The 24,159-nt window shown below is 33.9% G+C and overlaps 3 protein-coding genes across 3 annotated transcripts; 2 read left to right on the top strand and 1 right to left on the bottom strand.

Annotated features, from left to right (window-relative positions):
* The first annotated feature begins 104 nt into the window (after positions 1–104).
* Positions 105–631, top strand: LOC129798369 (histone H2A). Its single transcript, XM_055841488.1, has one exon. The coding sequence runs from the start codon at positions 232–234 to the stop codon at positions 604–606; it is 375 nt and encodes a 124-aa protein (XP_055697463.1). The 5' UTR covers positions 105–231; the 3' UTR covers positions 607–631.
* Positions 632–2,343: 1,712 nt separating this feature from the next.
* LOC129798367 (histone H1-II-like) lies at positions 2,344–3,110 on the top strand. The gene has a single exon (XM_055841485.1). It carries the CDS (start codon positions 2,390–2,392, stop codon positions 3,029–3,031), a length of 642 nt encoding a protein of 213 aa, XP_055697460.1. The 5' UTR covers positions 2,344–2,389; the 3' UTR covers positions 3,032–3,110.
* Positions 3,111–15,158: 12,048 nt separating this feature from the next.
* On the bottom strand, positions 15,159–17,301 carry LOC129798362 (venom serine protease-like). The gene is made up of 4 exons (XM_055841481.1): positions 16,775–17,301; positions 16,286–16,713; positions 16,014–16,116; positions 15,159–15,939 (listed from the first exon to the last, which is right to left on the bottom strand). The coding sequence occupies exons 1-4, from the start codon at positions 16,785–16,787 to the stop codon at positions 15,293–15,295; spliced, it is 1,191 nt and encodes a 396-aa protein (XP_055697456.1). The 5' UTR covers positions 16,788–17,301; the 3' UTR covers positions 15,159–15,292.
* Positions 17,302–24,159: the final 6,858 nt, after the last annotated feature.

Raw genomic sequence — 24,159 nt, 5'->3', positions numbered from 1 at the left:
TCAGATTGGCTCTCACACATTCTAACTCACACCATTGAACATCTGTTCATTCCAATAGGAAAGGCCTTGAGTGGAGGGGGAAGTGAGATAGTGTGCAACAACTCTGACTTGACTTTTTCGGGCAACTAAACGCATAAATATAGGGGAGTTAGTAGTGATTTTTTAATAGTCAATCAACTGTTGTTGCTGAGTTTGCTTCGTGTGACTTCAAACAAAGGAAAACCATCTGAAATGTCTGGACGCGGAAAGGGAGGAAAAGTGAAGGGAAAGGCGAAGACTCGCTCCAATCGTGCTGGGCTTCAATTCCCCGTGGGACGTATCCATCGTCTCCTCCGGAAGGGAAATTACGCAGAAAGAGTCGGTGCTGGAGCTCCAGTTTATTTGGCTGCCGTCATGGAATATCTGGCTGCTGAAGTTCTTGAGTTGGCCGGCAATGCTGCCCGTGACAACAAAAAGACCAGAATCATTCCTCGTCATCTTCAATTGGCCATCCGCAATGACGAAGAATTGAACAAATTGCTGTCCGGAGTCACAATTGCCCAAGGCGGTGTTCTACCCAATATCCAGGCAGTTCTTCTGCCCAAGAAGACCGAAAAGAAGACATAAATTCTGCAAATCAACTGCTCTCAAGTCGACAAGAAAAAAAAAACGCCCTTTTTAGGGCGACCAAATCATTTGATAAAGAGTTTATTGAAATCTTAAATTACTTTTTCATTTTGTTATTACGTTTAATTAGAAAAGGAAATTTTTTATACTGTTTCAGATAATAACGAATTTGAATGTTAGTCTGTATGAATTCCTACGTTTGTATGTTAATCCTACGCAATTAGGTATTATAAACCATTTAAAGAGACATTAACCAGACATTAGTTTCGAGATAGTTTAAACCCGGGGATCGTACATGAAGACCAATACTAATTTGCAAAAAAATTAAATGGATTTATTTCTAGTAGAAATTACGCAGCTAGACAAAGAAATGAATTATTCTAAAAGAATTGTAGAATGGTAGCTAAAATAATTTAATTTCAACGCAATGATCCCAATGATTAAAATCGAATAAGTTATTAAAAAAAATGTTTATTACTTTTGGACGGACCGTTTTGAACTTAAAACAAAACTTTAAAACAAAAATAATAGAAATTGCAAAAATGGGGCGAACAAAAGCATAAATTATTTTAAATTTGCTGATACAAAAAAATGTGAATGAGAAATTATTTTTAAAAAACCTTTTTTTTAAATTGTAAAATCATAAGATATAGTAAATTATAATTTTTTGTACTTAAAATTAACTTGAAATTTAAATTTTAGAAGATTTTACATTATTTAGTTAGACGACTAAAACCTTTGCTGCAGTTTAGACGTTTTAAAGTTTTTTTTTAATGTTAAACAATATTAATAAGAATTTGTCCAGAAATCGTTTGAATAAAAATATCCATTTGCATTGATTCATGATTTTAAGTTATTATTACATAAAGTATTTGCAAATAGAAGAGATGTACAATGATTAATTCATCTTCATATAAATTTTCACATTCAATGAATTACAATAGGTGTGAAAAATATTCCTATCAGAATATTTTAAAAATGAACAGTCTTCAGGTAATATTTTGATTTTAATTAGAATACAGTAGTAATTAATAAATTATTAAAAAGCTAATTTTCTACAAAAGTATAACATAAAATAATTCAAAATGTTCTTCCCAGATTACAAAAGAGAGATCTACGCAGCAACTTCCAATATGCAATCCCTGTGAAAATATCCAAATGCCTTTCGATATGTCATTAATTTGATAATATTTCAACATAAATCACCTCTTCTTATGTCTTATTAACAAGTAATGCAAAAATAAAATTAATTTTTCATCCAAAATTGTTTCAAAATATCATTAGAATTACACCATTACTTTGAATTTGCAACATATACGATTTTTAGCATAAAAAATCGACATATTCCGCTTTATAAATTTAGCTTTTAACATCAGAAAAACATTGAAAATATATTTAAATATATTTTAGGAATATTAACTAAAAGAGTGATTAATTTAATTGCATAAAATTAACTTAAAATTCAAATGCTATCACTTTTCGCCAATATTTATGATCAACTTTGTCGTAGCAAATTTGTGATTATTTTAGAATATAGAAGAATAAGAAGGTTGCATCTTTTAAATATGTTTAATAGACATTCAGTCTTTCGAATCCACTAAGTAGGAACACCTGAAATTATTAATTAATTAAGTTTTTTTGAAAGTCTTGCAAATGGACTGAAAATTTGAGTGCAGAATAAAGCAAAATTCCGGTTCCAATAAATGGGTTACGTTTGTGAGTAAGGTAAAATGTGGTATTTTCTAGTAAATTTCTTGAGATATCTACCCAGAAATCGCAAAGAATGGCAGAAGAGACATCCGTAGAAGTAGCCCCAGCAGTATCCCCAGCGGGGAAGAAGACCAAGGCCCCGAAAACCGCCAAGAAGCCTCGAGTGAAACCAACGCACCCAAAGACTTCTGAAATGGTTAACAATGCCATTAAGGATCTGAAGGAACGTGGTGGATCATCCCTGCAGGCCATTAAGAAGTTTGTGGCAGCCAACTACAAGGTTGATGCAGAGAAGCTGGCCCCATTCATCAGACGCTACCTGAAATCCGCCGTGACAAGTGGAGCTCTGGTTCAGACAAAAGGAAAGGGAGCCTCTGGCTCATTCAAATTGGCTGGAGCAAAAGGCGAGAAGGCAGTAGCAAAGAAGCCCCGTGTAAAGAAAGCTTCTGGAGAGAAGAAAGTGAAGAAGGCTGCATCGCCCAAGAAGAAGGCAACTACTACAGCCAAGAAGGCAGTGGCAGCAAAGAAGCCAAGTGGTGAGAAGAAGAAGACAGCTGCACCAAAGAAAGCTGCAGCAAAGAAGTCTGCTCCTAAACAAAAGTCCACAAAGGCATCTTCAAAATCCATAGGAACAAAGCCAAAAGTTCCCAAGCCGAAGAAGACTGGGTCACCGAAGAAAGCTGCACCAAAAAAGACAGCAGCCAAGAAGAAGTAACTTTCTTCAAATCCTTTCACTTCTCTTCCCACATTGGGAAAAAAACCTCACAAAAACAGCCCTTTTTAGGGCTATCAAATTTTTTTTATAAAGAGTTTTAACAAATCTTGAGTAGATCCTTAAAAACACAATAAATTAAATCTCTAAAATTGTCATTTAGTAGGGTCGAAGGAACACCTATTGGAACTTTAAGAACTCGTGTCACAACCTTTCTCATTGGTGGTGCCTTATTGGTCCGATTTGTCCTATTTAGGATACATTCCCACAACTCTTGTAGGAAGATATTGTTAAAAACCCGTTGCAAAAAAAATCGTATTAGAATTCCAAATAGTATAAAGGACTAGTAAGAAATATTCTCAGGTTAACTCTTTCCAGACCGCAGCTATGCTGCAAGCCAATTTCACAATTTTTTAATCAAAAATATCTAAGCTCTGGAATTAATTGAGTTCCTACAAAAAATATCGACATTCTTATATTTTGTAATCATCCACAAGAATCGGATTTTTATCACTTCTGAATAATTAAAAAAACATTGTTTTTCACAGAACATTCATATGCTGTTTTGGGTACTCCAAGTCCCAAAAGAGACGAAAGAGTTAACAGCAAATTTTCTATAATTTTTTATTTTGCAAGACTTCTATAACCAGGGGGATAGCCAGTTTGATATAACTATTAGGACCTATAAATTCATTTTCCAATAAAGATTTTTCCGTTTTCTTGTGGTTTTTGTATATTTTTTTGAAAATTCAGATAAAATGTGAAGGAATTTTCACACGAAACAAAAAAGGCTAATTTCCATTATAGGGGAGACCGGGGTACTTATAGCCAGGGGTAGAATTAGTCAGTGGATTTTTCTCGTTTTTCTTAAAATGTAACATCGAGCAAAGTATTTTTTAATGCAAGTAGGAATACATCTCCATATTGGTACTAATATTTATAAGTCTGATCCAGTTATCCTACAATTTAGAAGCATTTTTATAAAATGGGTATAAAATTATAATTATGATGTTACAGTGTTTGGACCAGCATTTGGTTTTCTGAGTTTCTAGTCAAGTTTTCATAGTTTTACCTCGTTTCTAGTTTAATAAATCTAATTAAAAAATATTTTTCACTTGGATAATAATTATCCATTTTTTTTTATATAAGATGACAAACACTAAAACAGCCCTCGGGGCAATTGTAGCCACTCCTCCGTGGCGGGCTAAAACTATTGATGATTTTTCACTAATACATAGATAATTGTTAGATGAAAAAGTACTATTGATATTCCAAGCAATATTGCCATTCGGATGAAAAATTTGTGAAATAGATTTTTTCAGGATATTTTCATCAATTTTACCGCAATTACAAAAATGTCATAAAAAAGTCGGCTAAAGCCTTTTTCACTAAACCCTTTAAGGACGATTGGAACACCGGTGTCCCATAAAGAAAATAATTTTTCCTGACTACCTAAAGTTATTTTTTTCTTATGTCTGTACATAATTGTAAAGTAGAAGGTTGAAGAAATCTAGAATATTTTTTGCTATGTCTTTGCTATGTACAGTAGACTCTCGCTTATCCGTGAGAGCGGGACCAAATGTCATACGGATTTTGAGAGTGATACCAATAAAATTGTTTGAAATCCAACGATTTTTTTGTTTACATTGAAAATTTATGGAGTGAATCCTGACCTGACTGAATCCGACAGTCTCTCTAAACATGCGTACTGTCCAAAAAAGTTACAGTGAGTAAGAATTACAGTAGATAGAGCACATTTGCTTAACAAAAAAACCCCAAAACGGGAACAATGAGTCCTCAAAATTTTGAAAATTCAACTGCATCACGGATTTTTTTATGTCACCCGGAAAAAGAGTCCACGGATAAGCGAGAGGCTACTGTATTAAATATTTAAGCTCAAAAATGGCAAATTTTTAAATTCTCAAATTCATAATTGATTTTATTTATTTTTTATACTTCCAATTTTTTTTAAGCAAAACCGTTTTGGCAATAAAAACTACAATACTCATACGTAATATTTTTTATTAAAGCTAAAAATATTATTCATTGGTACTGCCAGAAAAATTACTTAAATTTTTGGGCTATTTTTGTCCCAGACTCTGTTGGACTTTCCAAAGTTAGATGTAAGACTTATCATTGATTATGTTTCCCAGTTTATTTTTTATTGTTGATTTTCAGTCCGTAAAAAGTGTCTCGTCGTTAAAGGGTTAAGTGGCATATTTAGCATCATAGTGGGCTTCAGTGTATCAAGCGAAACAATATTCGGTATCTCCAGTTTAAAATTTCATCTGGAAAACTGGTGGCAATTAGTACCCCAAAAGTATTATCTACCCGAGCCGGGGCAAGTGTAGCCAATGTGTCATACTTTTTTCATTATCCTCTCTAGAAAAACTCAAGGATTTTAGACTGGTTAGATTATTCCAAGTAAAAACACTGCAAGGTTTCCTAATAAGAATCTTTTTCGCCTTGTAGGACTCGAGGTACTCTAGAAGAAAACGAATTAATTTTTGAGCTAAATTTTAATATTAAAAATTTAGTTCTTACGGCTAATACTAAAAGCTCGATATAGAAAAAAATAAAATTTGGGGACTCCGATCCGGAAAGTGGGTGCGATTCCAATGAAAACTGAACTTTTTTTTTAGAACTTCTGTTCTCAAGTTCTTCTACATTATTGACTAGTCCTTTGTGTTAGTTCCATCTCGACTTGTTTTCCTCCAGTCCTCTCCTTGTTCTAAATCTAAACCACCAAACAGTCGTGACAAGAACCAACACAAAGAAAAGTCGATAATGCAGAATAACTTGAGAACAGTAAAGTGCGGGAACTCCCTTCGAACGTTCATGTTTTTGAATAATATGAATCATATACACAGTAAAAAAATGTGTAAAATTTTACTACTATAATAGTGCAAAATCGACCATTTTAGTTGTTTAATTTAAAAATGTTTAAAAAATTCACAACATTTTGGTAATTTATTGTCACGTGATTGAAAATTACCACTATTATAGTTGAAAATTTTTTAACAATGTTGTTTAATTTGAAAAAGAAAAATTTTTCAACAATGTTTCGTGATTTAAAACTGTTTGACAAATTCTAAAAATTACCACAATTATATAGTATGATTAGTTTTCACATAATTATAGTGTGAAAAATACACAACTTTATGGTATTTTTTTGTCACATGATCAAACATTAACACTATTATAGTTTGATCATAATTTTTAACACTATTATAGTGTGAAACCTTGTGTATTGCAACCAAATTTGTTGAATTTTTAAACAAAAGTTGTGTAAAAATTGTTGAATTTCCAATTAAGACTTATACTTCAGTCGAGATGCTTTTCATTGGGCAAAAGTCATATATAACATCAAATATTTATATGCAAAATAAGTATATCGTAAAGATCCGAGCATCAGATGTAATCATTTCGCATTAGGGGGGATCCCGAGTACAGGAAAAAAACCAATAAAAATGTCTAAAATGCCAAGAAAATCAAAATCTTCGAAATGAAAAGAAAATTCAACAATAAACAGAATTCAACAATTTTTGAATTTACACATAAAAATTCAACAACTTTAAATTAAACAATTTTAAATTAAACACTTTTTCCAAATTTAACACTATAATAGTGGTGTGAAAGATTACACACTATAATAGTGTTAATTTTTTTACTGTGCGTCATTTTTTAAAATTATCAACAACTTTTAGTATTGAAATTGCTCGACGGCTTCTTTTGCGATTGTGGTACAGTGCCCGCTTCGTAATCCGGGTGATTTTTTTGAATTTGTTCAACGTCTCGAAAATATATACAAGTTTTTTTTCTAGAATTAGAATAAAAGTTTTAAAGAAGTTTAAAAAGACATAATTAGAGAATTCTATGCTTATAACTACTTCACTTATTAAACAAAAACATCACAGGATAATTCATTTTCATTGCAGAATACTCGTGCATACATAACCTCAAAATGATTTTAAATGTAACCGTTGATAACTCGTCCGGATTACGGCGATCCGGATTAGAGAGCGGGCACTGTACTTGTCCTCGCTTTCTTCATTATGGATCACAATTATCACAACTACTCAATAAAGTTTGCCAAAAATATTAAAATAATTTATGACAACATTGCATGTATCGCGTACTAAAAAAAAACATAACCTAACTTAAAATCAGTGTTTTGAAATCAACGGTCGATAAATTGTGGACTGTAGCAGCGATGGCCGAGGCGATGGTATAGCGGAACTCTACTGTAAAGTGAATTTGAACAAATTGTGGACAAAATTTTTTTGTCCGATTAAAAAAGAAGCGATTGAGCGAGAATCTACTGTACGTGGCTAATTCTGCCCCGATCTCCTCAACATAACTGGGAAGTTTGTGCCAAATTTATCAAATTAAACATTTCTATATTCAATATGTTCTAAAATAAAGAGGCTTTAAAGTTTGTTTAAGAAGGGATTCGAATAAGGAATATAAAAAAAATATTGTAAATATTTGTCACGTCATAATTAAAAAAAAACAAATTTACTGAAGAAGTACTGACACTTGGTAGTTTTCTCTGAAAAAGCTTTGAAACTGTTCTCAATGTTTAATTCTCAAAATTTTTTATTTGAACATTATTTATGTAATATTCAAAAAGAAATTTTTTGATATAAGGTAAATGTACCAACGATCGTCAGTGTTCCTCGGATCGGAAGGTTGTCCCGCGTATCGGCACCCCAAAATAAAATGTACTTTTGAAAATTATTCACTGTATTTTAGTATTTTTCTTTAGCAAGATGCATCACGTTAGTTCATATTTAATCTACAGAACCAATTTTGTCGTCGAGTTTCAAACAAAATTACTATTATTTACCTAATTTATTGAATCACTATATATATCAGAGTCTTAGCAAAAAATCCGCCATTTATCACTTTCTTAATATTTCACGCGAGAATTTGTCTGCAAGAATATGAGGAATTAGGTTTGATTAAAATGATTTACAAATCTGTGTTAATTAAAAAATGAATATTCAGTGACTCTAATTTCACTATCAATATACCTTTTTAATTATTTCGGCAAGGAATATTGAAAATAAATTATTTTTTGCGAACAAGTTACGTTTTCTTTCATCTGTTCCTCGAATCGCCACATTTTTTTCGTGGAAAATTGCACTCAACTCGCTCAGCTGTCATCTTCACAGCCATTATTAGATGTTTTTGTTGTGATAGAACAATTTACCAGTGAAAGTTTCATTAAATTTAACAATTTTAGAAGTTGTATCATGTGAATACACAGTGCACAGTGTAAGGATGACAAAGAAGCTTCAGAAGCCTTGTAGTGATTTAGATGCCAAGAAAGCAGGAGAATCCTCATCAAAGACATCTGCCGATCCGTGGCTCACCCCTTCCGATCCGTGGAACACCTGATTAAGTCCCTTCCGATCCGCGGAACACATTGCATCCTTACAATTACACCTATATATTATTAATCTCCGTAATTAGAAAAAGTGTCAATACACGAAAATTATTAAATGGATCACTAATATATCAATTGGCGTGTAAAAAATTACCAAATAGTGTTTTGGAACTCATATATTCAACTAAATATGGAGCATGTCTCTTAACATTCCGATCCGTGGTACACTTCCCTTAAATGATTTGATCACTAAACTAAAGAATTAAAATTAATTTGTGTATTTCATAGTAAATTTATTTTTATAGCATTGCAACCATTACAACGTTACAAATCATAAATTATTTTTCAAAGAAATAATTATCCAAATATATTCTTGCTCTTCAAGTATTTCACGGTGTTTTTGTGTAATTTTGCGTCGCTAAAATCATCCGAACTGTCAGAAAAATATGAATCCGAGTCATATATTTGCAAGTCTTCCTCATCCGGAACACACAGTATGATTCTTTCTATTTTAGGGCAGTTCTTAGCAATATTCCTGCAAAAGTACTGGGCTTTAAATTTATTCTTTGAGATGTCGACGTTTCCATAAATCCTACTTACATTACAGACTGATCATCTACCCACGGGCAACCCCTAATATTCAAGTACTTCAAATTTTGGCAAGTCTTTAATTACAGCCAGGACTGGTGCTATCGGTAACTTATTGTACGTTGTTAATCTTTCAATGTTGATCCATTCCAAGTTTGGCTGCTTCGAAAAGAAGTTTTCAAGACACTCTCGTGAAATATACTTCTTATTGTAAATAATCTCCAGTTTCACGAGTTTAGTATTGTGCTTAGCAAGAGTATCCAGGATCCGGTAATTGCAAGACATATCTTTTAGGGACAACCTGGTCAATTTGGTGCATTCTACAGCAATTACATATAGTGGCATAAAAATAATTGTCTTGCATGATTTAATAGTTATATCTTTAAGATGAGGATTGCTCCGTACAAGACGACAAAGCATTGCACTTGTGATTAACTTCAGATTTTTTAACTCAAGCTTTTGTACACTTTGGCAACGTTCAAGCAATGTATAATACTTATCGTCTTTCACTTCAATAACCCGAAGATTTGCAAGTATCTCATTTCCTAGTTTTCGATAATCCGGGGAGCATTCTCTAAAGTTGAAGATATCCTCCAGACTCAAATATTAGGTGAGATTCTTAACAATCTCACCTACTATAATCCTAACAAAATTTCATGTCGTCCGATCGACCTCAAACTTGGCCAAAATGTGTTTCGCCACTTCCTGATCACGAATATATATGTGGCTATTTTACGTTCCCGGCCGGCCGGCCGGCCGCTCTTTGGAGCTTAATAGCTCCTAAACTAAAAAAGATATCGACTTGCGGTTTTCGGCAAAGGTTATATATCGTGTGAAAATTGCAACTTGGTGCATTGACCCCCCACCCCCCACCCCTCCTTCCGCCATTTTGAAGACCCCCCTTTTTTTGTTTTCTCAATAGCTCCGCCCCTATGGCATTCAGCGGACTCAAATTTTAGTATGTTATAGCTGGACCTTAGAGTTTTCGATCAATACCAAACTTAAGGTCCCCCGACCCCCCTGACCCGAGCTATAAGGGTCCAAAAAATTTTTCTTAAAATGGCCATAACTCCGGTTCTAATTGTCAGAATTTAAAAAGTGAGGGCTTTTTGGAAAGCTCTCATGAAATGCCACTTCCCCTTCTAACATCACAAGTTCATAAAACCACCGCTAGGGGCGCTATTATTAAAAAGAAAATTTTTAAATCTTATAAGTTAAATAACTCAAAAATTCCATTGTGCATCGGGCTGAAATTTTAGTATGTTGTAGCCGTTGATTATACCTATCAAACAAAAAAAACCTTAAGTCGATCTAAAACCCCTGACCCGAGCTATAAGGGGTCAAAGTTCGAACATTGACCGGCCTCTATCTCCAGTTCTATTTAACATAGCGGCCTAAATTTTACCTTTTTGGTTTCGTCTCGATTAGCACTTTCAGATGGAAGTTCAAAAAGTCACCACAGGTGGCGCTGTGATAGCGTCAAAATTCATCGAAATTCAAAGTCACTTTTCTCAAAAACGGCATTGTGCAAGTTAATGAAATTTTAGTATGCTGTAGTCCAGTCTAGGACGTTTCCAAAATGGTGCGTAAGTGCGCTGTGGTTAAAACAGAACCGGAGATATGAAGGGTCAAAGTTCACGAAATTCAAAAAATCATATCTCCGGTTCTATGTGACCGATTTTGATGAATGAGGGCTTAAACGAAAGATCTCACCAAATGCTACAACTTTCTAAAATATTTGAACTTCGTGGGACCAACACCAGGGGCGCCACAGTCGAAAAACCAATTTCAATATCACATAACCTCAATTATTTCGACACGTGCTTCACCGATTTTGATGATTACTTCGACATAATTGTAGAGGATATTTGTCTCTATATTTCGTCCATACATCATTTTTCGATCAGATAATGCGATCTGTCCGATTTTGTCGTTTAAGTGTGAAAAAATTGATTTTTCCCATAATAACGCTTTGAAATCACTCAGATGCCAATTTGACTGCCTCTACTCCACCAAGACACTTAAAATAGGGGTTTAAATGGAAAGTCTCACAAAATACAACAATTCTTTGATATAGTTGAAGTTCACCAAATGAACACATGGGGCGCTCTGGTCGAAAAAACCAGTTCAGAAACAAACAATGTCGATTATCTTGGCTTCTGAGTAATCGATGAGATCATGTTCTATAGGAAAATTATAGAGTACATTCTGGTCTACATTTCACCCATATATCACTTTTGTGCCAGTTCATTCAAATCCTTGATATTTTGGTTTAAATACAAAATTTGTATAATTTCACGAATTTGATTCAAGATAACTGAATGGCGACTCACAATTTCAGCTCTAAATCGAATTTGCATGCACTCCGAGTTAGCTCACGTTAAGAATCTCACCTACATAAGCCGGTTAGGATTATCTGTCCCTTTTGCAATATGAGTACATACGATATCCTGCACAGGAAGGTCAAAGAGCGTCGTAGAAAATACGGGATACTTATTTTCAGATTCCGCTTTTTCGATTAAGTCCAATTTTATACGTTTTGCCATCTTTTAAAGACGATTTTTCCAATCACAGAGTCACGAATCACGAGTCACGAGGTTTATGGTATTATTATCCTTTTTTTTGGCTAACACGACCAAACGTCACGAAAATCTGAAACGCAATGGAATGGAGAAGTGGTGTGGTGATTATTTTTTTGGTAGAGACGGTAGAGAGGTGGGATTATTCACCATTTCTAAACACCGAATTTCTAAACTCTATGCCATCTGTGGTGGAAATCGCTTATAGCCGATTTACCAAATAAATCATAGGGTAAGTGTGCCAAATTTCGGCATAGTTGCATGTAAGCACCGAAGTCCTAAGTTTAAAATGCAATATTTTTAATTCATATTGATATTTTTTGTTACTTCCTTTTCGGAAGGGTCGTGTGGAACCTTCAAGACTAGTTTATCATTTTTGTTTTCTTTAAATCACTTTCTAAAATATTGAAAAATTAATAAAAATATGGACATTGCTTTGGGTAGTATTTCGGCCACTTTGTGTGAAATTTCGGCCACCTTTTTTCTGACCACATTTTGTGACGCAACGGATAGAAAATTTCAAAACGTCAAACGGAACGAGTTTAATATTTAATTTAATACGTTTATATGACTAACAAGCCCTGAGATCTTCCGTGTAATTTGTCCTAAACACCTGAAGAGTAGCATCTCAAATTTACGCGCAGATTCCCGTAGCAATTTGCACTTCCTGAACCTTCCAATGCCTTTTCCCCATCATCTTTTTCATAGAAGCGATGGTTTTTTCTCTGGACATTGTAGAATTCAGAAATTGAAAAAGAAAACATAAAATGAATAAGAAATTTAGGAAAGCAAAAGATGTTTATGAAAACTAATCAATTTTCACGAAAAACACCGAAGGAAAACCTTCTGCACTTCACCACAAATCACAACACTGCTAGAGACATAATCGATCTGTCACATTTTTTGTAAGACTCTTTCCACACTGAGTTTTTACAACGCAATTTAAATGCAAATTATACCTAAAATTTAACTGTCTTTGTATTAATACATCCTAAAATGAATAAATATTTGAAAGCAAAATGAATTCATTGAATATTCGAAGATTACATACATAATTTTAATTAATTTATTTGCATGGCCGAAATTACACTCAAAGTGGCCGAAATTAGAAGTTGGCCGAAATTTGGCACACTTACCCTATCTACTTTTACCTTGCAGTGGTTCTCAAAGGTTCTCAAAGTTTTTCTCAAGGGGTAAAGACGTAAAGTTCGTCAGTTAAATCAGCATTTGTCGTAACTTCCTTTTGACAACTTTTCAGGAGACGAAATTTTTAGTTCAATATTATTTTTCTTAAAAATGAGCCCCGAATGCGATACTTTTGAGTCAAAATAATAAAAGTGGCACTAATAAACTGTAAGTTAACTCGAGAAAATCTTTATAAAATGATTTAAAAGCTGAGATATAGAGATATATGTCCGATGAAACACAATACGTTTTTATCGTAACTTCTATCGTTTATAAAGCCGTAACATCCAATGTATGGAAATCTTAGAAGTTACGACAATTTTCAAAAATGCATTATATCAATTTCATTTACTCTAGTCTAGTGATAACAAGCGTCTTTATTTGACTAAATTTTAGTCAATTCAACTGTTATCCCTATCCCTAAAAGCTATTAATTTATAAATTTTATTGAATAAATATTGTACGCCGCGTCGTTTGTTTTTTTTTTTTTGAAATGACAGATGGGCTGGGATTTTTTCTCACTTTTTTTCTCGCAAATATAGTCATTCGAGAAGAGATGGAACACATTTTTTATATTCATATTGCGGATACGTTTTGAATGCGAGACAAAAAAGAATCACACTGGTTTATCATTTGAAGACTCTAAAAAAGATATCAATATTAGAAATGCCTAGATGAAAATAGTCACTTCGAAAAATAGGATTTAAAAAAGAGTTGCATTTTGAGGCACTCAAAAAAAGGGTAGGTGAGATGGAACACCCCTAATTTTAGCAAAATATTTATAGTTTATTTTATTAATTTAGAATAGGAAGGAAGTGATTTTAAACATGAACACTATTTCATTGAATTTATTGGAGTTTATTTTATTTTTTTTCAGTATAAATGATTTATTTTGTGGAATATGAGGCTCATATACTTCGATGGCAATTTCGCTGAGTGTATCAAGTCAGTCTTACCAGAAATTTAGGGAAAATAATTTCTAAGATTTACTTGAAAAAATTTTTGAAGAACATTGACCAAAATTCACACCGGAAGTGTTGCCAAAACTATTAAGTTCCATATCTCCTCAACCTCCAAATACACGTATTCTTATGGCGAAATAAAAATTTTTGGCCATTTTTCAGGCATCCAAAAAATTCAATTTCAATTTTGTCGTACAATTTTAAAGGTAGAAAGCTGTAAATTGAGGGTTTTCATTAGAATGTTGAGGGGCACAAATAGACCAAATGAGGTGGAGATCGTACATAGGGTATAGGCAGGAGGCGAAGTGGTCCATCTCTCCCACTGTTCCAACTCTCCTCGAATGACTATATTGAATTACAGTAGACTCTCGCTAATTCGGCTCTTTTAAGATCGGGCTACTTTTTAATTCGGGCGGCAGTTAAATTTGAAAAAAGTTTGCTGACATTTTTCAAGTTTGACTAAGTTTATCAATGGGTCGATTTATTTAAAAGAAACCTCCTGCAGGTATGCAATTTTTTTGATACGTAATGCCATTTCTTGCGTTTTTTCGGACCCGAAAATGTACATAATCCCGGGACTGAGTGTAATTCCAAAAAATATTCTTTTGGAAATAAAAAATGCAAATTACTTACCTGATAGGAAAATACCTGTTTCAAATTTCGGACGGCTGAAAATATCGGTCATTTCCCTTATTTCTCAAAATTCAATAATTTTTTAGTTTTTTTTTTTTTTTAATTTCTTGGAGTTGTGCAATCTCAAAAAAAAAAGAAAAGAGTGCCACTTCTATGAGCAGAAAAATCTTTGAAAGAGTTAGAACGGCAAAGAGCTTTGGAAGACTTGTTGTCCGATATAGCGCACAAAGCAATACTCAATTTTAAATATATAAAGAAAACAAATGTGTTTAATAAATTGTGTAGGTTCCAAAACTCTTGTAAAAGAAGTTATGTAACAAAAATTCAATTTGTATTAGATATTGTATTTCGAACTTAGGATTTTGGGACTCGTATGAAACATGTCCGAAATTTGGCACAGTTCTTCTATTCACGAGTTTAAGTTACGGTAGAGAAGTTTTCAATGTTTTTCCAGAACTGCGTGTGCTATCAATACAGTTAATACAGTTCATGGATTATCCGTCTATATTTAATTCGGTGATTGTTGTTTAGAAAAACAGTTTAGCCATGTACAATACCTGACCTACCATTATTTCGTACAATATACACCATTTCTGCTTAATCTAAGAAGGCTTAATCCGAGACACAGTTCTCTTCTTAATAAAGGACCCAACCCCAACTAACAAAATTACCTTAAGAAAAAGTCAATTAAAAATTTTCCTGTTATGTTTGTGAGTTTAACTCGTTTAACCTCTGGATTTTAGGAAATGAGGGGCTTGTGGTAGACTTCAAGATAGACTTTCAGAGAAATCTATAAGTACCAAAAAATATATTTCATGTACAAGATTATTTTCTTTCCCGATGATAAGAAAAACATCAGTAGCAGTGTCTCCCAGTAATTAGGGAATAACAAAAATATATATTTTTTTCAATATATGTAAGAGTTTTAAACGCTGCAGTATCTAGATTCTGGGGAGTTTACCATAATCCAGTTGAGATATTGAGTTACTCGGGTGGCAACTGATGGTGTCCTATTATCTGCACATGCAACTCCGAAGCTGTTAATCCCAATAACATAGAGACGTCCATTATCTGGTCCAGTCCACCAGAGGCCACCGCCAGAATCGTACTGGCAAGTGTCCTTATTCGTAGTGAAAGTGCAGATGTGATTATTATTAATTGCACTGCCCAAAACTGACTGGCATTGAGGTTGGGAGATAACATTCAGCTGAACCTTTTGTAGAATATTGGGTCGCGGACCGCTAAATTCCGTGGTACCCCAACCGGCTGCCTCAACTGTATAGCCGGAAAACTGGCTTACCGTGTTAGTGTTGTATTTGAATGGTAGACAAGCGATTCCTACTCCGGGATTCATCTGGATCGGAGTTGTTGTCTTGATCAGAGCGATGTCATTTTGATTATTAGTGTTAAGGTTGCAGTCGGTGTAGCAAACGAAAGATTCTACATTGTAGACAGCTGTGTAAGGAGTATCTGATCCAACACTAATATCATGTTCACCAACAACAAGAACAATAGAGCCTGGAGTCTGATTGGCAAGGCAATGTTGAGCAGTAACGGCACGTTGCTCGGAGACTAAAGTGTTAGAAAAAATATATGACGATTTCATTGGATAAAAAGTTGCACAAGAAGAAGAAAATAAAACTCACTGAGCGTTGCACCACATATGATGGTTCTTGTATTGAGATCATATATAGCTACCATCATTGGGAATTCATTAACGGCTGCATTCTGCCCTCCAACAATGCGAGTCTACGAAAGACAGAAATTAACTCACAGAATCCCACTACTCTCAGCTATGTTCACTCTAATCACTTAGAATCTTTTGATGTAAAATTATTCTGTTTTTGAATAAATCAACTAAAGATCGAGATGGTTTTCTGATTTGGGATTTTGGAGCATTGCCTTTGAGTCAACTTACACTCTTTCTGCGTCCACAGTTGCATGGTTCAAAGAAAGCCCTTACAGTACAGTAGAATCTACCTCCAGGGGAATTGAGCTGGGAGAATAGTGCAATGTTCATCTGGTTGTAGTCAGAGAACTCTTCAAAAGTACCAGTTCCGCAATATCTATATCCATCGGCATGATCTGCTCTACCCGTGCGTGATACAGAAATGTAGTCCAATGGGCAGCCGTTATTTTGATTTGGAACCTGAACTACTGTGCATGTGAGTCTGATACGATAGTCTGAGAAAGTGGTAATTGGCCAGGAGCAGCGAGACCCAGGAGAATAATAATTCGCATAGTTGGGCGATGACACAACTATGGGAGATGTTCCCACATTCACAGGGTTATTGTTGTAGCTTTGTTGTCCCAGCACAGAAGGTAGGAGACAACCACAAAATAGAACTACAAATACGGGCACAATATTATAAAAAGAAAATTGCACATTTAATGGCATTCTAATCACCGATAATCCACATTTCCTGGTCGAGACACTATAGCATTCTTATTCCACAAAACACCAACTGAAGTCACGAGCTGAGAACCTAGGCTTCTTATATGTGCTCTCCAAGAAGACATTGGCGTCTTTTGGCTCACACACAAAAATTGGAACAATACTCCCTGATATCTCTGTGTATTTTTCTTTGCCACCCACAAAATTTAAATAATATTTTAATTTGCCCTCGCTTATCACATATCAATTTGCTTTATTAGTGTTGTTACACCATAACTATCATGTTATTTTCTTTATCATGCTCTCTTTTCTTTCCAAAAACATCCAGTTAGGCCAGTTTTTACCAAAACCCAGAAAAGCGAAATTTTTCCACGAGGCACCCCCTCAACCTCTTCGATTATGATAAAACTTTTCACTTTTCTTCAGCAATTAGTAAAAAGAAACAGTTAAATGTTCTAGTGGAAAAATATTTACTTTGATAGAAATTTGATCAATTGGTGAAAAACGTGCATTTCCAATCCTTTCAATAAGGAATACTGTGTGATTTCGTCATGAAAATACATTAATAATATTTTATCAGTTGGTGATTTCGATAACATATCTGAAGAGAAACATCTTCGTGGAATATCAGTGTTTAATTTGCTATTTTTGCAACAATTAACTGGTGGATCAAATGCTAGGCATATCACCTTTATCTTTCATTCACGGAATCACACAAGCAAGTCCCCCACGCAATTCATGCCGCTTTATGACTGTTCATTTGGGTGTCATTAGTGTTATCATATCAGTTATTGAATGTTTTCTCTCTGGGTATCATTAAAAAAAAATAACGAGAAATTTTACTGCATAAAGGGAAGTAAATACCTAAATTGCCCCCAAAAGAGGTCTAGGTGAGAAAATTTCCAAGATCACAAATTCACATTGATCTTCATAATGAAGGCAAGGGAGCCAAACGCAGGGCCCGAATTTGGAAATCTCGTAAGATCGGTTTCAGCCTAAGAACATAGAATTTAAGATAACTTACCGTAAGGTTCATGGGGTTCATGCAAAATTTGGAATTTTGGACATTTATACTACAGTAGACTCTCACTCAATCGGCTCTTTTTCAATCGGGCGAAAAATGTTGTTGACAATTTTCATGTTTAATTATGAAGCTAATTCGCTCAATTTCGCTGTAGTTCTTCCTATTTTATCGTGATCCTTTATAATTGAACGCTTTTTGTGGAATTTACAAAGGCTTTGCCGCTCAATTCTATCGCTAAACCGGATGACATTTTGCCCCATATTCCCGATTGAGAGAGAGTCTACTGTAGTATAGCACGGATTTTGATAACTAATAACTTTCAACTATCACAACCGCAACGCAACCCGCAACTGTACTTTGAAAATTATTCAACTGTTTTTATACAGTTTTAAAACACTTGTCCAAACACTATATTCTTTGTACCGAAGAACCCTAAGTCTGTACATACGAGGTCCCGGAATTATGCAGTTCGGAATTATGCAGTTCGGAATTATGCACTTCGGAATTATGATTTGCTTGTTATTGGGACACAAATTTGGAAATAATGTTTAAAATACCCCTATGTATGCAAATTGCAAATATTTTGACGTGGTTAAATTTAAATGCACTTCTTATGAACCATTGGCGCTGATAATAGGGCGAAAACTTGGCGCTATAAAAGTTTTGCATACATTACGGCGCTTCTGTAACTTATTAGAAAGAAATCTCCTGCGCGTATGCAAATTTTCTAGGTGCATTAATACCATTTCGCGCAGTTTTTTTCGGTCTCGAAAATGTGCATAATATTGGGACGGGACTCCGTGTAAACTTCCCGGCTAACACATTCATTAAGTACAACACTTAATTAAGTACTTGACTTCATGTCGTGCCCTAATTTTAATTACTTGTAGAGCAATAACTACCTACCAAACGTATAAAAATAAGTCAGTCAGAGTAACGTCGTCCCTTTGTGCTCGTTAGGTTTACTCAAAAGCGTATTCAGGGAACAGCAAATTCCAAAAATCAGAAGTCTTTAACTGATTTATAACGATTTATAACTTAGTATTTTTTGTTCAGCATGGCATTTGGTGTTCACTGACTGAGTATAAAATTGCGGAAATTTCCGAGCAAAAACCAAATATTAAGTTTCAATTTTTTTTTAATATCAATTAGACATATTGTGTAAAAAATCTTCTAGCCAAATACAGGGAGTTCCAGCTTGAGAGAAAACGGGCTGAAAGAATTTGATATGAATTGCTTACTATTGATAGCTCATTTATAAAATAATTTTTGAAATGTCCCTAAATGTATGCAATTTTTTATGCCATAAATTTAAAATACATTTTTTATGGATCGTTGGCGCTGAAAATAGGCTGAAAAATTGACGCCGGAAATTTCTTGCATAGGGGGAGATGGGGCTATTTTGAGCTGTGAGGCTAGATTGTTATACAACTTTTTCGCCTATTTCTAAATGATGCTGGTCCTTACAATAATTTTATTTAGATCCACAATTAATTTGGCTATCCAAATTACATCAAGGTAAATTAAAACCCAGTTGCCATTGCGAAAAAATCGTATAGCAATGTAGCGCCACAGATCAAAGAAGCCCCATCTCCCCCTACATCGCGGCGTTTCCATAATTTATCCCAAAGATATCTCCTGCAGATGTGTAATTTTACTGTGTCATTGGAGTTAATTCGCGTGCTTTTATTCGGTTACAAAAAAAATCCTTTCAAAGCGGAACTTCCTGTAGTGTAGAACATTGAATAGAATGAAACGAAAGTAGAAAACTTAGCGAAGTTTGTCAAAATGGTAGTCCATTTGAAAATAATAATTGTGAGTAAGGGGTCCGTGGTGCAATTGGTAAGAGCGTGCGGCTCTTGGGCGGTGTGACCCTCGGTTCGACTGTCACAGTTGTGAGTTCGAGTCCCGCCCGGTACAAATAATTGAAGCGTCTGAATGGACATTTTTCACGAAACATTGTTAACTGAATAATACATTTGTAAACCGAACAATGTACAAAATGGCAATAAAAGCCCGGTACATCGAAATAAATAAATAAAAATAATAATTGTGAGTATGATGTAAAAATCAACTAATAATATAATAGATGTTTTTCGTGAAACAGCATACAAACGTTAGACCTCTAATGCTGTTTAGTCGTATATTGTATGGCTTATTTTCTCTAATTTATAAGGTAAGAATATTGGGAAAAAATTGAAATAGAATTAAATTACAGAAATACCAGCTTCGCTTACAGTCGAGTAAAAATTTTAATTATTCAAAATCATATTCAAATTTAAAAAAAATTTAATGTCAATTTTTTTTTATTAAGAAAGTAAATCCATTAAATGAAAAGATAAAAGAGGTTAAAATAATTTGTCACAATATTTGAAGAAAATTTCATAATTTTAATCAGTTTATTTACAGTAGTGTCCAATTTTACCCTAAAAGTGTCCGAAATTACATGGAGTATTTTATGTACTCTCCGAATAATGGCTTTTACCTCAAGATATTTGTACTGAAAGAGAAAAGCCAAGAAAATTTATTTGATAAAACTCTTTTGCAAGATTCATAATTTACAATTTACCTATCACACACGCAACAATGTCAGTGACAATGACCTTAGTGATTAGGCAGTTGTATTACCTCGTGTATTACTTTATTCCATTATTTTAATATTTTATTATGACTTAATTTCCCAGAACCTTTGCAAGATCAGGGACAATCCCGGTATATTTAAGAAAAAACAAATATTTTCTCTGTCGATATTTGGAGACTTGTGAAAAACTTAAAACATTTTTGAATCAAATATTTGACCAGTTGATGGCAAAGTCACAATGTTATAAAATATAAGAATTTAGATCACATTTTGAACTTTCCAAAAATAATTTTTACTGTCATGCATGATAAAAAAGTGTAAAGAATCTCGGAATATCGAAGTACCTTCAGATAAGTCAACAACATTTTTCACCATGAAGATTATATATCCCTGTAGTTAGAGAAATCTGCTCCACTGGTAAAGTTTGCACAAGAGAGAGATTTTCAGTAGAAACTGGGCATTACTCTTCATTTTGACAATAAACAATTGCACATCACCTACAATCTTGTCGAAAATCAAAGTCCCATTCATCCCCTTTCAGGTGTCCCAAACATCCCCCGTGTGTAGTTTTGGTATTTAAAAACTTTATGTAGAAAAACAAGAGCGTATAATCTCTGAAACTTTTATAAAAATATGTTCCCAGATTACACTGCTACCAAATGAGATAAAAAAGTTTTGATTATATATCGCTGATATAACATACAAAGAGGAAAACTGAGACGTCAAAAATTTTTATCAATTTTTAAAAAAATGTTCATAGAATTTAGCAATAGAACTGACGATATCTATTCTTTTAGTCAAGATACATCTTATTGTTGCCTACGATTGAGTAGTTGTTAAATCCCATTTATTTCAATAATTAATGAAAAAATCGCCTTGTCCCATACTACCCCTGTCCCAAACCTCCCCGTTCTCCCCTACTACCAATTACAATCTATTGATAAAGAATCGACGTTGGTTACAAATACCAGTACGTGACAGCATCATCTATCGGTGAACAGCGAGAACTTTTTTGTACCCTTAATACAAGAAATACTGGGAATAGAATATGTCGCTCCTTGGAAATTACAAGGGGCCAACTAATTTTCGGCCATTTTTCAGGAGACAGCATGAAAGATTCAATTTTGTGTAAATCAGTATCTCAATTTAATGACTGAACAAAAACAATTTATTTCTTTTCTATTTGTATGAGCACTAATATAAACATCGAAACTTTTATATTCTTACATTTCAAATTATGTTTTTTTTAATGAGTTAGATCCTTGTCGTTCTAAAAGATGTGCAAATTTTGCTGAAATTAGAATGACAAGGGATCTTGCTTGAGTTAGTCCCGGTGTTTCACAAAAATTTGAACGATGATGAATATATTTTGTGCCCCTTTACTTCAAACAAAATTATGCAAGTAATCAAAAAGATTAAAATTTTGAAAAACTTTTCTAATGACGAAATGTAATGACTTATATCATCTGAAAATTTATTAAATTGTCTTTCTAAGTGCATTAGAATCTCAAAATCGCAAAAAAGTGAGTTGACCACTTGTAATTTCCAAGGAGGGATGTTCATAGGAATTAGTTCCTTATGATTTCCGGCACATCTTCTAGATCAGTAAAATTTCACAAAATCAAAATTTCGCATCATGTTCTTTCATAGACTTGCATTAGTCTATCCCACTTTTCCGGACTCAAAATAGGATTGAATTAAATTTAATTTGGTGATGTTCAAAAGAAGAAGAAGAGTGCGAGAGAGTGAGATAAATAATAATAATGCTGGCACAACATTCCATGAAGGAACAAGGCCTTCCCGCAAGGGGATTTCTTTCTAGACATGCATTATTAATTTTTCTTGTACGGGATGAGGTTGTCAGTCCCATGCCCGTGGAATCAAGTGCAGTGAAGCTCACTGGATGCAATCCGAACACCTTTAACGCCAGAAAAATTCCTGGTGACCTAAAGGGGATTCGAACCCGGGACACTTGCATCATAGAGCGAGTGCTCTACCACTTGACCCATTGAGTGCCCCATATTTCTGAAATGCGTAGATTTTTTAAATTACTTTTTTATTTCGGATGTTCTCTAGATATCCACCTATCCGCATATGTAACAATGTACTTGAATTATTCCTTCTAAGATATTTCAAGGTCAACAAAAATCTATAAAGAGAGCGTATTTTTCAAACATTTGAGGAAGTATAGATTCGCTTAGAAAGAACCTTTGATTTTTTTAAAGACATTTACGAGAGAGAGACATTTAAGAGAGTGAGATAGACCTATACAGCCTATACAAAACTTTTGAGAAAGAAAGGGATCAATGTTGACTTCATGAAATTTTCTTAAACTGTATGGCGAAACCATTAGAGATTAACATTATAAAAAAAATTTATTATGGTGGAGCGGGGAGCGGCTGTTAAACATACGCTTTAATGATCACTGAATTTAAATTCTTTGATAGAATTAGAATTAGATAGAATTTAAATAAATTATTCAAAACCACCTAGAGCGAAGATGCGAATGGGTTAAACTTTAAGGACGATTAGGTCATCCGTGTCCGTGACCCATAGGGTAACGTGTGATATTTCTGGACAAGGTGTTTTTCGGGACATAATATGGGTATTTCTGGACACATCAAAAATCCTCTAAATATTTGTTTTCTTATTATTTTTAAGTTCGACACACGGCTCTTCGTTATCCGGCTGACTGGAGGACAAATGACATTTAGGTTTTTTGAATGATCAACGGTTTTTATATTTTGTGCTGCGTGAATTTATTTTTTGTCTGACAAAGAACATGAGAATTTTCTTCATGGTGTACTTATGTTTCATTTTTTATCACAATTATGTATTGAAAACTGCGATACAATGATAATAATACTTTAATAATTCACACTGGAGAAAATTCATGTTTTGTAAAAATAATTTTGAATACATCAACGGCCAGTGTTTGGCAGCTGTCACCCGGATAACGAAGTGCCGGATAACGAAGAGCCGTGTGTACAGTAGACTCTCTCTCAATCGGGAATATGGGGCAAAATGTCATCCGGTTTAGCGATAGAATTGAGCGTCAAAGCCTTTGTAAATTCCACAAAAAGGGCTCAATTATAAAGAATCACGATAAAATAGGAAGAACTGCACCGAACTTGATCGAATTAGCTTCATAATTAAACGTGAAAATTGTCAACAAAATTTGTTGCCCGATTGAGAAAGAGCCGATTGAGCGAGAGTCTACTGTATATGAAATTTTAAGCTCTTTACGTATTAGATAAACATAAAACTTCTTAAATTTTATTTAATTTAAAGTGTGAAATACGCGTGAATTGTGAGTATCACATTCCACTTTTTACAAAGCCTTCAGTGTCGTCAATTTTGCAGATGTCAACAGAAACAGTGCTGAGTTTTTTTTCGATTTAAGCCACTTTACAAGTGAAATTTAAACACAATTTTTATGAAAGAGTGAAGTGTAGACCTTCTAAAGGTAAATAGTCAGACTCAGTGATATTTATTTTCTTAATAGCGTTTTGTCCCTGTCCCGAAATACCCAATTGTCACGAAATACACCATTCTTACTTATATTTACATTTTTTGCTATTTTTAATAAAAAATTATGCATTTTTCAACATTTTGCGGTAAGAATCTTATTCTGGATAGAATAAGTAACATAAATATTTGTATCAACAAAGAAAAAAATAATTTGAGAAGTTATTAGGCTGTTTGAAATTTGAAAGGGCTAAAAAGGGTCCCGAAATACCACACATTATCCTAGAGAAAATAATTTTTCCTGACCACCTAAAATAATTTCTT

The sequence above is a fragment of the Phlebotomus papatasi genome, chromosome 1 (genome assembly GCF_024763615.1).
Source record: "Phlebotomus papatasi isolate M1 chromosome 1, Ppap_2.1, whole genome shotgun sequence".
Taxonomy (NCBI): domain Eukaryota; kingdom Metazoa; phylum Arthropoda; class Insecta; order Diptera; family Psychodidae; genus Phlebotomus; species Phlebotomus papatasi.
This window is presented reverse-complemented; position numbering and strand designations above follow the sequence as displayed.